Here is a 13,474-nt window from a genome sequence, read left to right on the forward strand (position 1 = left end):
TTAAATAAATCTCGACCGTTAATAAGTGGAAAAGTCAGATTATTGGAGAGATGTCGTACCAAATTAACGGTAGATATTGATATGTTGGACGATCTGTCAGTGAATCACGTTGCACAAGATGTATTCCTTTCCCGCTAAGATGCTTGAAGGCTTGTTGCGCGCAGGGCGCAACAAAGCAGCAGATAGCGTATATATAGGCTAGAGCAGAACTGGATAATGTCTCATTTCTCTATCCACAACTGTGGCTCCAGAGCCTTCACCAGACGGTGCAAAATCTTCCAGTTTTTGGCTCTGCAGAATGCATAACCCTAACAATTATCTACTCTGAAGCTCTAGGTTTTGGGTAACTGCGTCATGGCGTCACTCTCGTCGTTAGTACCTTCGAATATTTTCCAGCAATCCTCAAAATCGATCAGAATCCATACAAAAATCCCAACAAAACCCCGTCTCCAACTTCCCAGGACAGGTTCTCTTTCCAGTTCTCATGGACTAGCTGCAACTCTTCTCAACTTATACCCTTCAAGAACCCTAAGTGTCTATGCTGTTGCCGAAGAAGCCTCTGTGTCGACGCAAGATCTACCGTCCGAGGCAGCGAAGAGATTGTACGTCGGAAATATTCCACGGACCGTCGATAACGCTGAGCTCACACAAATATTCTCGGAACAAGGAGAGGTTGAGAAGGCCGAGGTATTTAGAGATGAATTCATATTCGTTGAAAATATGTCTTTATTTCGAGTTGCTTTGCTCAGACAACAGAAAGATATGACATTGCGAAGCTTTTTAATAGGAATTCCTAAGTAAAAGTTGCTTGATATATTCCTGCTACATCATCAGACGCGCACTCCAATGTGATTTTTTGGTTTCACGTTTGCTTTTGCTACCTACCTGAAGAATGGTACAAACAGAGTATATCCTGCATCCAATCTTTCTAAATTCTATGAACTACAGATGATCTCATGGTAGAAGATGGAATCCTTGTTCAAGTGTAAATACTCCACCAAATATAAACCTAACAGAACTCTATAAATTCTATCCTTTATATATAATTTAGAGAGAAAAATTATTCCCTTTAAATTCATTGAATTTGTATAATTGTATTGCACTAAAAACTCAAGATCTCTGCATACTCTGTTACAAACCAGCAATGTTGACAGCTAGGAGAATATTGGGAGAAAAAAGAAGTTATTTCCCCATGTTTGGACCAGGATGAATGAACCACTCTGCAACCTCCATGGGACAGTGTTGGCAGCTTGCAGTACTCTTAAACTTCCTCTGCATTGTAAATCGAACTACTTTGAACGAATTTTGAGAAAAAAAACTGTTAAATTTGGGAGGTATCATATTAGGAAATTTTGATATTTTCAGGTAATGCTAATTAATAAGAATTGTCAAGAAAATACAGGTTCAGGAGAAGTCTTTTTTTTTTTTTTTTTTTTTTTTTTCTGTTGGAAAGAAGTGCTTCAAAATTGACTTAACTATTTTTTTTAAAGATGCACACTATGGTAGAACAATTGGTTGGCACTGGCAGTATTGATCATATCTTTGTCACTAAACTATTGTGGTGGTGTTCCCTCTGTTACTCTTTTATTCTGTTTCTTTTGTATACAATGTAATATGCTTGGAACCTCAGTGGGAAGTGGGAAAGGGAGAAAGTAATAGAAAACATGAATATCTTGACCTCCCATTTTCCTCTCCCAAACCACAACCATCACCTTAACAGCAACCACCTGTGGTTGATGGTGGATGAATTTAGAGCGTAACTGACTGCCATTGCAGCCATCTACATAACCTTGCATTCACTGAAAAATATTAAATTATGCATTGTAGTGAATATGTTTGCTCTAGTTAGTTTATTTTTGGAGAAGCAAATGATTTATTAACAAGCATAGAAAAGGTGAAATGAATAAATGGTGGTGGATAAGCTAAGATATTTCGTAACGTTGGGCTACATACGTCACCATTGGAGAAGAAGATATGAAGGGACAATCTTACTGTAAACTATAGGCTTAGCCATGGCCTCTTTGTCTTTTCCTTTGCAACAACTGGAGGTAAACTTTCTTTGAAATGACCCATTAAATGGTTTTGGGCTATTAACAAAGTGATACTTGTCTAACATTGAATCTGACATCAGAGCTCTAGAGGAGGATAGCGATCTACTAAAAACCTCAAGAATGTTCTGTAAAATTTTCTTCCCTTGAAGTATTTCACCTCTTGGTAACAAAGCATTTGGTGTGGCTTCACTTCTTGTTATCCCAGCAGATGGAAAGGCCCTTTAAAGTAGTCACTGTGATTGTGGAATGCCTTTCTCTATTGTACTCAGCAGGTAAAGGAAAAAGAATAAGGGTTTCGACTTTCTGATTAAAAAATAATTTCTAGGGGGATAGCACAAGGCAAGCCAATAACTCAGTCAGTTTTCATCCATACCGTATGATGTAGGCTAGGCACCCATTTTACATTGCTATTTTTAAGATAGTTATCAATAGGCAAGGGAACACTTTATTTTTATTTTGTAAGTGCAGATGGCATAATTAAGTTATGGTGGCAATTAAGTTCCAAAAAAAATGAAAAAATGGAAGGAGGACAAAGAAAAAGGTAAGGCAACTGGATTTGATTATGTTTTTTGAGGTTGATCTTCATCATCATCATCTTGCTGCAGGTGATGTATGATAAGTACTCAGGGAGGAGCCGGCGTTTTGGATTTGTTAATATGAAGACTGTTGAGGATGCAGCTGCAGCTATTGAGAAGCTCAATGGGACAGTAAGCTGTAGTTTTATTTATAGAAAATAAGAATGTGAAAGAAACGATACTATTATCATCCCTTGTAAAAGCAATCATGAATTCACACTCTTTATGTAAATTTGTTCATGAGGATTTCGGAATAGAATAAAGCTATAGTCCCATTTGTGTTCCATGTACTTGATGACAGGAAATTGGAGGACGTCAAATCAAAGTTAATTTGACAGACAAACCTTTGCAGAATGTGGATCTACCCCTCCAAGCTGAGAAGTCCCAATTTATTGACAGTCCCCACAAAGTCTATGTGGGAAATCTTGCAAAGACAGTAACTTCAGATACTCTTACCAATTTTTTTGCTGAGAAGGTAAAGGTTTTGAGTGCAAAACTCTCACGTGTACCAGGGACCTCAAAATCAAGTGGGTTTGGGTTTGTGACATTTTCTACAGATGACGATGTGGAAGCTGCAATTTCATCGTTTAATAATGTGGTAAGTTCTTTGATGCCTTCATCAGGTCCATATGAAGCATGAAGTTCTAAGACATACATATTTGTGCTTATTCATAGTTGGAAGCACATGAGGGGTCAATACACGTGTGTGTGTGTGTGCATTCCTATAGATTTATGATTTGTTATCCAAGGCTGTGTTTGCTAGAATTTTTTCCTTTTAGTATAACACTTTAAAGTTTTACCATCGCATCTTCTTACACTCTGTCTAATAATAGAGGGCTTGAGGACAACATTACAAAACACAGCATAAGTCATCAATGCCTGGTTATGTGGACTGAAGATAGTGGCTATGCTGCTATAATGCTATATGCACCCAAAGAGACTTTTTTTGGCTGTGTAGCTCCATGGTTTTTTCCAGGAGGTTTGTGTGGAGGCTTTTGGTGGAGATTTAGTCCGCCCCAGGTGTGGGGGGTTCCTGAACTCAACCTAGAAAATATATGAGGAATAGTAGCCATAAATGCCTAGTTGCTTCCTCCTATTGTAGGAATTCATGAGGGATTTTAATTTTTCAAAAGTCTGATGCATATTGTTCCTTGCAGGTATTGGATGGGCAACCAATTCGTGTAAACAGAGCATAGCTTTATTGCAGGAATTTTGGGAGATTCAAGTGCAATGTACCTTGTATGCGTTGTAATTTAAAAATTAGGTGCTCTCTATTGTAGAGGTTTACAGGATAACTTGAGCAATAGTATAGCCCAAGATATCCCCACTCAGTTTTTTGGTACCGCAATTGAATTCAGAGTTTGCTTAGTGGTATACTGAAACTTGAAAAATTAGAGACAACCCTTTAAAAAATTGAAGACTATCTTTGAAAATTTGTGTGGAAAGACTAGCTTTTGGTGTTCTTGTTTTATCTTTTTCTTATCAATGAACAGCAAAATGGGGATTTTCTCCAGTGAAGCAGTTTACTTTCAATACAGATAGCAACTCATGAGCAAATCTAGGTGTATCAGGAGCAATTGGCATTATTGCAATTATCAAGAAAAAGATTCGATTTGGTCTGTATTGTCAGTAGACATTGGTAGTGTTTGATATATAATGTGTTTGATATTTTTTACTTGTCAAGGTGACCCAGGTATATGCCATAAGGAAGCTTTGATATAGAAGCGTTACCAAACGCGTTTTTTTTCTTTCTTCTCTTTCCATGAGTTTTAGGCGTGTTTGGTAACGCTTCTATTACAGAAACGTTGTTTTTTATGTTTATCAAATTTTTTTTCCTGTTCTGAAAACATATTTTTGGCCTCTAAAATGGTGTTTGATAAATTTGTTCCAAAAACGTTTTCAAATCAGAAAACATATGTTAATTCGTTCAGTAAAACCTGTTCTGGAACATTTTTTATCAAATTAATCAATTATTACAAAAATACCATTAATTTATTAACTTAAATAAATTTAACTTGTGATTGCCATCATTATCATATATGGCACAATAAAATTAATGTCAATATTTGTCAATACCATCTTCCACTAATTTACACCAAATACAAAGTCCCAATTGCAACAAAATTAATGTCAATATTGACAAATATTGACAGCACACCCAACTTAATGTCAATACATGCACCCAGGGTTATTTTGGGATTAAAATAAACACTACTAAGACACATCACGGTTTGATAGATGGACCCTAATGACATGGGTGTAATAGTAATTTATTATAAATTGTAGGAGATACAGATGAACTTGGGGAAAGTTGATGGGACTAATGTGTAATTAGGGCAAAGTACAGTGGAGGATGTAATTTACCCTAAATAAAATGTTTTTCTACTAAAAAATCCTATGGCAGTCCCGTTATTTTACATAAAAAATTGGAAATTTCTGTAAGCTCTCGATCTCTCATAGACATATAAAATTGTCGGCGCCAATGCATATTTCCCGCGCTACTAAGTGAGAAACCAGTGATCTCCATTACGGTCTGCTACTCGAAACTCGAAACCCTAGAAGATGTTCTACTCGCACACCTTTCTTGCTCGGAAAGTTGATGGGACTAATGTGTAATTAGGGCAAAGTACAGTGGAGGATGTAATTTACCCTAAATAAAATGTTTTTCTACTAAAAAATCCTATGGCAGTCCCGTTATTTTACATAAAAAATTGGAAATTTCTGTAAGCTCTCGATCTCTCATAGACATATAAAATTGTCGGCGCCAATGCATATTTCCCGCGCTACTAAGTGAGAAACCAGTGATCTCCATTACGGTCTGCTACTCGAAACTCGAAACCCTAGAAGATGTTCTACTCGCACACCTTTCTTGCTCGGAAAAGCCCTTTAGGAACGATTTGGATGGCAGCTCATCTACAAAACAAGGTTAAAACACCCCAAGTTATAGCTTCTGACGTCCGTGCCTGTCGGTATGTCTATCCCATTCGTCTTTCTAGGTGTTTTGCATTAAAAATTGATTAAATTCTTTAAAAAAAAAAAAATACCCCTAAAGAACCGAATTGAAGTTGATTCAATTTTCGCCAAAACCAAACTTCTCTTTGATTAGCATCTGTCTGATTTTTTATTTTGAATTGCACATTTATTCTTCCATTTCTTCAGTTCATCACTACGCTATAGGCATTTACGGTGTGTTATTTTCTGTAAATCCATATTGTTCATACTCAAAGCTGGAATGGCGTGGAACGAAATCATGAAATTCTGAAATATTCTAGAGAATTTAGGCCAATCTGTTATTGTGGAGAGAAAAGAAGTGCCTTTGGGATCATTTCACATAAAATGCCTTTGGAGGTCGTTTCAATTTTCTGACGAGCACCTTACACACTAAATGAACCATAACAGTTGGACCCTCAAATGGGAATTCTACATGTGTACCGCATCTGCGGCATGACCCTAGAGAACAACTCATGCTATGTGTGTTCTAATCTAATGAGCATTTTTTGTTTTAACATGTGGTTATTATACTGGAGTTAATTCCCTGCTCTTTGTTTCTTTTGATGTTTCTTTTAGACTATTATGTACCAGGAAGTCCCAATTGCCTTGCGATTGTCAGCACACCTTCTATTGGGTGTCGTTCGTATATATTCAAAGAAGGTGGACTATTTCCGGTGTGACAGCAATGAGATACGGATCAGGATATACAATGCCTTTGGCTCAGCAGTTGTTAATCTACCAGAGGATGCAACTCATGCTCCATTTCACTCCGTCACTTTGCCAGAGACATTTGAGCTTGTTTCTTGGTATTTGGATGCTGAGTTATCTCTTGACGGGTAAGATTTTTCAGGTCTCACCATCCTAATGTGTAGCTATGTTCTGTTCCAACTTTATTGTTGAATCTGTGTACTTGCTTCTCAGATCACCAGATAATAATATCAAGCGTTGGGAAGAGATTACACTAATAGGTTTTGGTCTTGGATTGAAACTTTCATTTGGGAACTTTTTTCCCCTCCAATTATTTTTGAGAATTTCTGTGAGTTGTACATTATCTATGAGTGAGTGTTGGTTTGATCTTGTCCACAGATCAGATCCCTGCTGAAGGAAATACTTATATTGCTTTCTTCATTGATGAGGGGAAGTCTTTATCAGAATTTCATGTCATTAATGCCTTTGTAAATCTTAAACTTCTAGGATCGATCTGAGATTCAGAAACACAATTAAAGTGCATACTTAGATATTATATTATTGTGTGGCTGTAAGCCATAGTAAGAGTTATTGATGACTTTGAACCGATTTCCTGGACTTGTCTCTTCTTCCTTATTCCACTCCGGAGTGTAGGAGTGATAGATCCCCTATTGCGCAAGATGTATCTAGGGAAGAGACTAGTCCACTTAATTATAGCCTTAGGCATTCCTAATCCATCAGGAATGTAATATCCTAAATTTAAAGAATGTTTTCTCAATATTCTTGAGTGTCCAATATGGAGATTTTGTTAGATTTTATGTAATAAGGGTACTTTAGGAACTAGATTGTTGTTTAGTTGCTTTATATTGTAATTTTTCTTTTTTACATTTTACCTCCGTAGGGAGGTGTATGTAATCCCTTTCTTATTATTAGTGAAGTAATATAGGTGTGTTGGAGAGAATACTTTAACATACAACATTGCACCATCATCTCTCTTTTCCTCTTTCATTTTTCTCCTACATTCTTTAACTTCCAACTTGGTATCAGAGCGCCCTCCGGTTCTGATTTTAGAGTCGTTTTACAAGCTCTCCGCCTCCTTTCCCTCTCTTTGGAACCCTAGGTTACAAAGGGGTTCCAAAGAAGGGGCTGCGATGTGAAAACTTTGAAGAAACCATGCCATATTTCTTGATGGCTATGGAAGCACCAAGATAGGTTATTACGTGAAGACTTGGCTGTTTGAAGCTCAAATCAAAGAAGGACAGCCAGAATACAGTTTCGTGAACAGTACCCTGATTTTTGAAGCCCTTTTTCTGAAACAGCTCTTATTCTCCCCATCTTGGCTTTGTTGAAGCTTGGACCTGGCCCATTGGAGTTGCCCTAGGGTCCCCTTTCTAGCCCCCAAAACCTTGGTTGCAAAGGAGGAAAGCCTAAGGTCTGCAACTCACTTATTGTGCTGCTGCTACAGTAACTCCGCCAATTCTGGGAAGTTCTTGTTTCTCCTTCATCCGAGGTCAGTTGGAGATGAAATCAGGTCCTGTCCTGTGGAGTCGCCCTGGAGTCTACTTTCAAGCCTATATAGGCTCCGCTGGTGATATCTAGCCCTATTTCTTTGCAACTCCAAACTGTGATGCTCTATAATGTTGCCAGTTGTTGGAATAATGATTGTTTTGTGATATACTACTATATTGAACCTATTTGATAGGTTTTATTTGCCGAGTTATATTGTTTCAAGATTATGAGTTGTTTCAGATTGGATAGAAGGTGCTACTGGTGAAGAAGGGAGCTATCAACACACCGCTGATGCAAAACTCAACCTGGACAATTGCACCGCCAACCTTGGTTTCAGTCTGTTTTGCCTGTAAAGATGGTATGTAATACTTTCAGCTGCTTGGTGTTGGTGAGGAGTGTTGTTTGAGTCTCTCATGTTGCTGTATGATGCCATTATACATTGAAGCATGTAGTGGAGCTGAATTTTGTTGATTTATTTGCCTAATTTGCTTGTTGGACTGTGTTTACCAGTGTTTGAAAGGTTTTTTTGGGTAGAATTTGTACTACCCATTCAGTTTGGGTATCATTCCCACTTTTTACATGTGTTCCTACATTATGTCAGAGGTTGGAGGAAGAGGCCAAGGGCCACCCCGAGGGAATGACAAGGATAGATTCAGCTATGATCATTGTGGGAAATCTGTGCACACTAAAGAGAGATGTTGGATGGTTTATGGCTCTCCCCCTGGTATGCATGGCAACAAGAGAGGGGGAGCCAGAGCAAACACTATAATGACTGAGGTCGAACCTATGGGATATCCATATGGACTACAGACATACACCAGATTTCGCACTCAGGATGATATTGCAGTATTTTGCAGGGTTTTGTCATATCTAAATAGCTATACTTCTACACCTGCAGTGCCAGATTCTTTAGCTTCCACTTTACAGGCCTCTACATCTGCTCCTTCTGCTGCCTCTATGTGGGTCATTGACTTTGGAGCCACTGACCATATGACCGGCATATCTTAGTGTTATGACTCTTCTATTTGTTTTGGTAAGGAAAAGATTAGGGTTGTTGATGGTTCCCTTCTATTTTTTAAGGGTAGTGTCCGTGTCACTCCTTCTATCTCCCTTGACTCCATTCTTCATGTTCCTCAGTTTAACACTAACCTCTTATCTGTGAGCCACCTAACCAAATCCTTGAATTGTTGTGTTACTTTTTTTTCCATTTCATTGTGTTTTTCAGGATTTGGTAACAAAGAGGGTTATTGGCAATGGACGTGAAGAAAAGGGACTCTACCTTCTTGATCCAGGAACATCCCCTCTACCTACTGCTCAGTCCTACGCGTGTGGGTGTAGTGACAACAGTTCCGTTGACTCTGTGATGTTGTGGCATCATCGTTTGGGCCACCCTTCTTTTGGTTTTTTGAGAAAAAATTGCCCCACTTGTTTTCTTATATTCTTTTTTCCCATGTATTTCAGTGTGAACCTTGTTTGTTTGCTAAACATTGTCGTTCTTCTTATCCTTACCATGTCAATAGATCCATATTGTGCATACTGATGTTTGGGGACCTTCTCCTATTACTTATTTATTTGGTTATCGTTATTTCGTTTCCTTTATTGATGATTATTCCTGGTCCACTTAGACTTTTTTTTGTTGAAACATAAGAGTGATGTCTATGATGCCTTTAAAAATTTCTACCAACTAGTTCTTACTTAGGTTGAAAGTAAAATCAAAATTGTTCGTTTTAATAAAGGAGGGGAGTATATGTATGGTAGCCTCCAAAATTTTTTCATTGATAATGGCATTATCCATCAGGGCTTGTGTTGACACACCCCAACAGAATAGGGTAGCTGAGAGGAAATGTCGCCATTTATTGGAGGTCACTAGGAGCCTTTTATTTGGCATGCATGTTCCTAAAACTTTTTGGTCTGAAGCTCTTCTTACAACTGCCTTTTTAATCAACCGCATGCCCACTAAACTCCTTAGCTCCAAATTCTCTTTGGAAACATTGTCTCCTTAGACATCTGCTTTCTCTCTTCCTCCTAAAGTATTTGGGTGTTTGCTATGTCCATGTCAATAAATCTTTTAGGACTAAGCTTGACCCCAAGGAACTCAAATGCCTGTTTCTTGGATATTCCTCCTCTACCAAGGGGTATAAATGCTACCATCTCTCTTCCTGAAGGCGACTTCTCTCCAAAGATGTCACCTTCTTTGAATCTATACCTTTCTTTACTCCTCATCAACATCCTCTTCAGGGGGAGAATAGTGGGAATGAAGAGGCTATTGATACCCTTTCCTCCCACCTTTGCCTTCTTCTCCGTTTTTGTTTGATATTGGGAAACCCAATGAAGGGGCTGTTGTTGATATTGATGATCAATCAAGTGTTGGTTCTGAGTTCTGACAATACGAAGGAGTTAAATGTGTACAAAAGAGGTTGCTGGAGGAAGAAGAGGTTGTTGGAGGGCCCTTTTGGATGACCTTCGTTTGTGTTCCGAGTTGGGTTTTACAGGTTGCCATGTCAGTTCGGATTCAGCCACAACGGTGAATTTTGTTAAGCAGCGTAAATGCAACCTTTAGAGTTGTTGGTTCTGGTTTCAGGAAGTGTTGTCCCTTTCAGAGGCTCTTGGTGTCAACCTCTTTTTCTCTTATAGGGAAAGTAACCGGGCTGCTGTTTTTTGGCAAAGTATGCTTGCGGGGCTTCCAGTAATAATATTTTCCACATGGAGCATGAATTGCCTACTCAATTTAGTCAAATTTTGAAAGAAGATAAAGCAGGTCTACTTGTCTTTAGGAGGTAGCTAGGTTATTAACTTGGTTGGGCTCTTTTTATTTCTGAGTGAGAGTGTGATCTGTATCCTCTTTGGGTAGGGGTAAGGCGGGTTATGTCCCCCCTTACATGAGTTTCTCTTAATGAATCTAAGACAAAATGGAAAGTAGGTAGGTGGTTGTGTGCATATTTCGTGTGGTTAACTGGATCATAATAGAAATTTTTAACATTCACCCACTTGGTCCAGATGGTTACAATGTATTTAAAAATTAACTCTCTTTTTTTTTAATTGGGAAAATGACACTGCCACCCCCTGAGGTTTGTATTAAATACAGAGCGATCCCCTATGTTTCTAAATTATACAGCCACACCCCCTAAGGTTTGGTTAGTTGTTACAAACAGCCCCACTATGTTATATCATTCCCGTTAAGTGGTACTGTGTTGGTAATTCATGATTTAAAATGACTAATATACCCCTAATTCCAATGTTTGTCTTTTTACTAATTTTACTCTTGACACAAACTTAATGGGACCCACCATCCCTCTTCCTCCTTCTTCTTCTTCTTCTTCTTCTCTGCAACCCCACTGGCCCCACCACCTGTTGCAACTCAATCCCACCCGCCCTACCCCCTGCAACCTAACAACACCACACCCCACCCTCCCTGATGATCAATTCATTTGTCGCCTCAAACTTCTACATTTCTCTCCTGCTTAAAACCAACGGTAACACTCTAGATCTCACATGTCCATATCTTAATACCCTATATTTGCTGAAAGCCTATATTCTCTCTCTTTCCAATTATTTCAAAATCTCTTTAAATCTCTTACATGATTTCTTTTTTCCTTATATATAGGCTAAAGTAGCAAGTTTCTTCCTTAAATCCCCCCTTTCTCAGCTTCTTTACCTTACAAATAGAAAACCTGAGGTTGCTGTAAGAAACATGGGTTATGGGTTTGATACCAATTTCATTTTAATTGTTACTGTTGTAGTACTTCTGATCTCTTCATGTGTTCACCTTGTCTCTGCTAAATTAGAGCCGAGTAGTAGATGTAATCTCTACCAAGGTAGTTGGGTGAATGATTCATCTCCTTTCTACAACTCATCGAATTGTCCATTTATCGGTATTAATCTTGTTGGGATTCGAGATCTGCAGGTTCAGATTAAAGGTGTCTCCCCATGTCTTGGTTTAAGCATCGAAGGAGCAGATCAGACAGGAACACTTCTCCAGCAGGTAGAGTTTGTGGTTGGTGGCGGCAATGGAGATCCAAGTGCTGGTGGTGGAGTCCTTGAATAACGACGGCATGGACTGACACGTGTCCCATCTCCTGGAGTCGATGTCGTACATTTCGACAGCGAGTAGGTCATCGATGAAGTCGCAGGTGCCACTGGCGACAAGGACGCGGGAGTCGAGGTGTGCGACGATGGGGTTCTCGCGCCACACAAGTGGCGCTTTCACATGGTGCCAATTCAAGTGGAAGGGATCGAAGGAGAAAGGGAATCTGGTGGAGTGGGACGAAGATTGCAGCGGTGGTGGGGTGGTGGTTGAAGAAGAACAAGAAAGAAGAAGAAGAATAAATAGTGGTGGGTCCCACTTTTTTATGTTAGAAAAATAAAAATTAGAATAGGGTTATTTTAATTGAAGGGCAAAGTTGGTATTTAAAATATATTATTTAACACCGTTTACTCACCGTTCACTTAGGGGGTTTGGTTGTATATTTTAAAAACACAGGGGGTCGTTCTGTATTTTATATAAACCTTAGGGGGTGGCACTATAATTTTCCTTTTTTAATTTTAAATATATTTTTTTCCCACTTTTTGGATTCAAATTGATTTTAGAAAACAAGATGAGTGGTCACTCTTAAATTTGGCAAAACACAGATCCATATAAATATATCTAATTTTGCTATTTCCTTATACTTGTTAAATGAAATTGTTACACAAGGATCATGATGCTCGCTATATCATTTCATCGACATAGGACCTAACCATGGTCACAATATAGACTTTCTCATTTGTTAAAGTGTATCGAGCTCTAGGGTTAGGGCTATCTCGATTAGAATATTCCTAGTTCTAATTGAGATGCCTAACTCCTAGGTGTCTCATTCTATAAGTCCTAGTTAGTAGTCCTTGTCCTAGTTTGATTTCCTACTATAGTTGTGTCTTTTCTGTTTTTGTGACTCCTAGTAGGATTAGGAGTCCTTTATGGTTGTATTCTAATCCTATATAAATAGAAGCCTGTGGGAGGGAACTGTCTAGTTCGATCCAACATACTAGTCTGTCTCTTTTCTCCCTTGTTCATCTCTCTCGGTTCTCTGATTTTTCTGTTGTGACTTCTTACATGGTATCATTGATATCAACAAGAAGCTAAAGCATTTACTGCTGGTTTGAGAGTCCTTCAAGGGTTTCAAGCTTTTCTGATCGCAGCCTTCATGCTGTTGATATTTGGTTGATTTTGCCCTGTTGATGTTCAAACAACAATAAACCATGGCATCTTACTTGTTATTTGGCATCTATATGGAGCACATTATTCAAGTTTTACTCTACACCTCCTGCAGATTCAAGTTTCTGGATTTTTGAAGATCGAGTGCTCCATGTAGAAGGTGCATTCGATCCGTTGATTGGATTCTCTTGCTGCATTACTTTTTCTTTTCTTCTATTGCTGCCGGACTGTTCTTGGTTGATTACTACTTCCGGATTACCTACCTGATTGCTACAAGGATTTAAGGTTTTATCCCTTAGGGTTTGATCCCTTCTTCTGTAGCTGATCTTAGCTACTTTATATGAATACCTTGTTCAATCCTAGCTAGGGTTTCATCCTTACTTTACTCCTGATTGTTGATGCTGCAATTACCAGAGTGCGTCTGTTCGACCTATTTTTGCTTTGAAGACTTGAATTACCCTATAATTAGG

The 13,474-nt window shown here is 38.6% G+C and overlaps 2 protein-coding genes across 2 annotated transcripts in view; both read left to right on the plus strand.

Annotated features, from left to right (window-relative positions):
• The first annotated feature begins 260 nt into the window (after positions 1–260).
• Positions 261–3,979, plus strand: LOC122642071 (30S ribosomal protein 2, chloroplastic). Its single transcript, XM_043835483.1, has 4 exons — positions 261–687; positions 2,657–2,758; positions 2,928–3,224; positions 3,784–3,979. The coding sequence occupies exons 1-4, from the start codon at positions 355–357 to the stop codon at positions 3,820–3,822; spliced, it is 771 nt and encodes a 256-aa protein (XP_043691418.1). The 5' UTR covers positions 261–354; the 3' UTR covers positions 3,823–3,979.
• A 2,091-nt stretch (positions 3,980–6,070) lies between these two features.
• LOC122642324 (sister chromatid cohesion 1 protein 3-like) overlaps positions 6,071–13,474 on the plus strand; it is a 28,487-nt gene continuing 21,083 nt past the window's right edge. The window contains exons 1-4 of the mRNA XM_043835761.1: positions 6,071–6,097; positions 6,194–6,453; positions 6,539–6,585; positions 6,704–6,753. Of these exons, the coding sequence (XP_043691696.1) occupies positions 6,071–6,097; positions 6,194–6,453; positions 6,539–6,585; positions 6,704–6,753 (384 nt within the window). The remainder of the gene's footprint in view (positions 6,098–6,193; positions 6,454–6,538; positions 6,586–6,703; positions 6,754–13,474) is intronic.

This window comes from Telopea speciosissima, chromosome 10 (genome assembly GCF_018873765.1).
Source record: "Telopea speciosissima isolate NSW1024214 ecotype Mountain lineage chromosome 10, Tspe_v1, whole genome shotgun sequence".
Taxonomy (NCBI): domain Eukaryota; kingdom Viridiplantae; phylum Streptophyta; class Magnoliopsida; order Proteales; family Proteaceae; genus Telopea; species Telopea speciosissima.

What these genes read in the sequence shown, in the direction of transcription:
- LOC122642071 (XM_043835483.1), top strand. Translation starts at nt 355, where the DNA reads ATGGCGTCACTCTCGTCGTTAGTACCTTCGAATATTTTCCAGCAATCC. An exon ending in GAGAGGTTGAGAAGGCCGAG is followed by an intron (nt 688 to 2,656) that starts GTATTTAGAGAT and finishes ATCTTGCTGCAG; the next exon opens with GTGATGTATGATAAGTACTC. An exon ending in TTGAGAAGCTCAATGGGACA is followed by an intron (nt 2,759 to 2,927) that starts GTAAGCTGTAGT and finishes ACTTGATGACAG; the next exon opens with GAAATTGGAGGACGTCAAAT.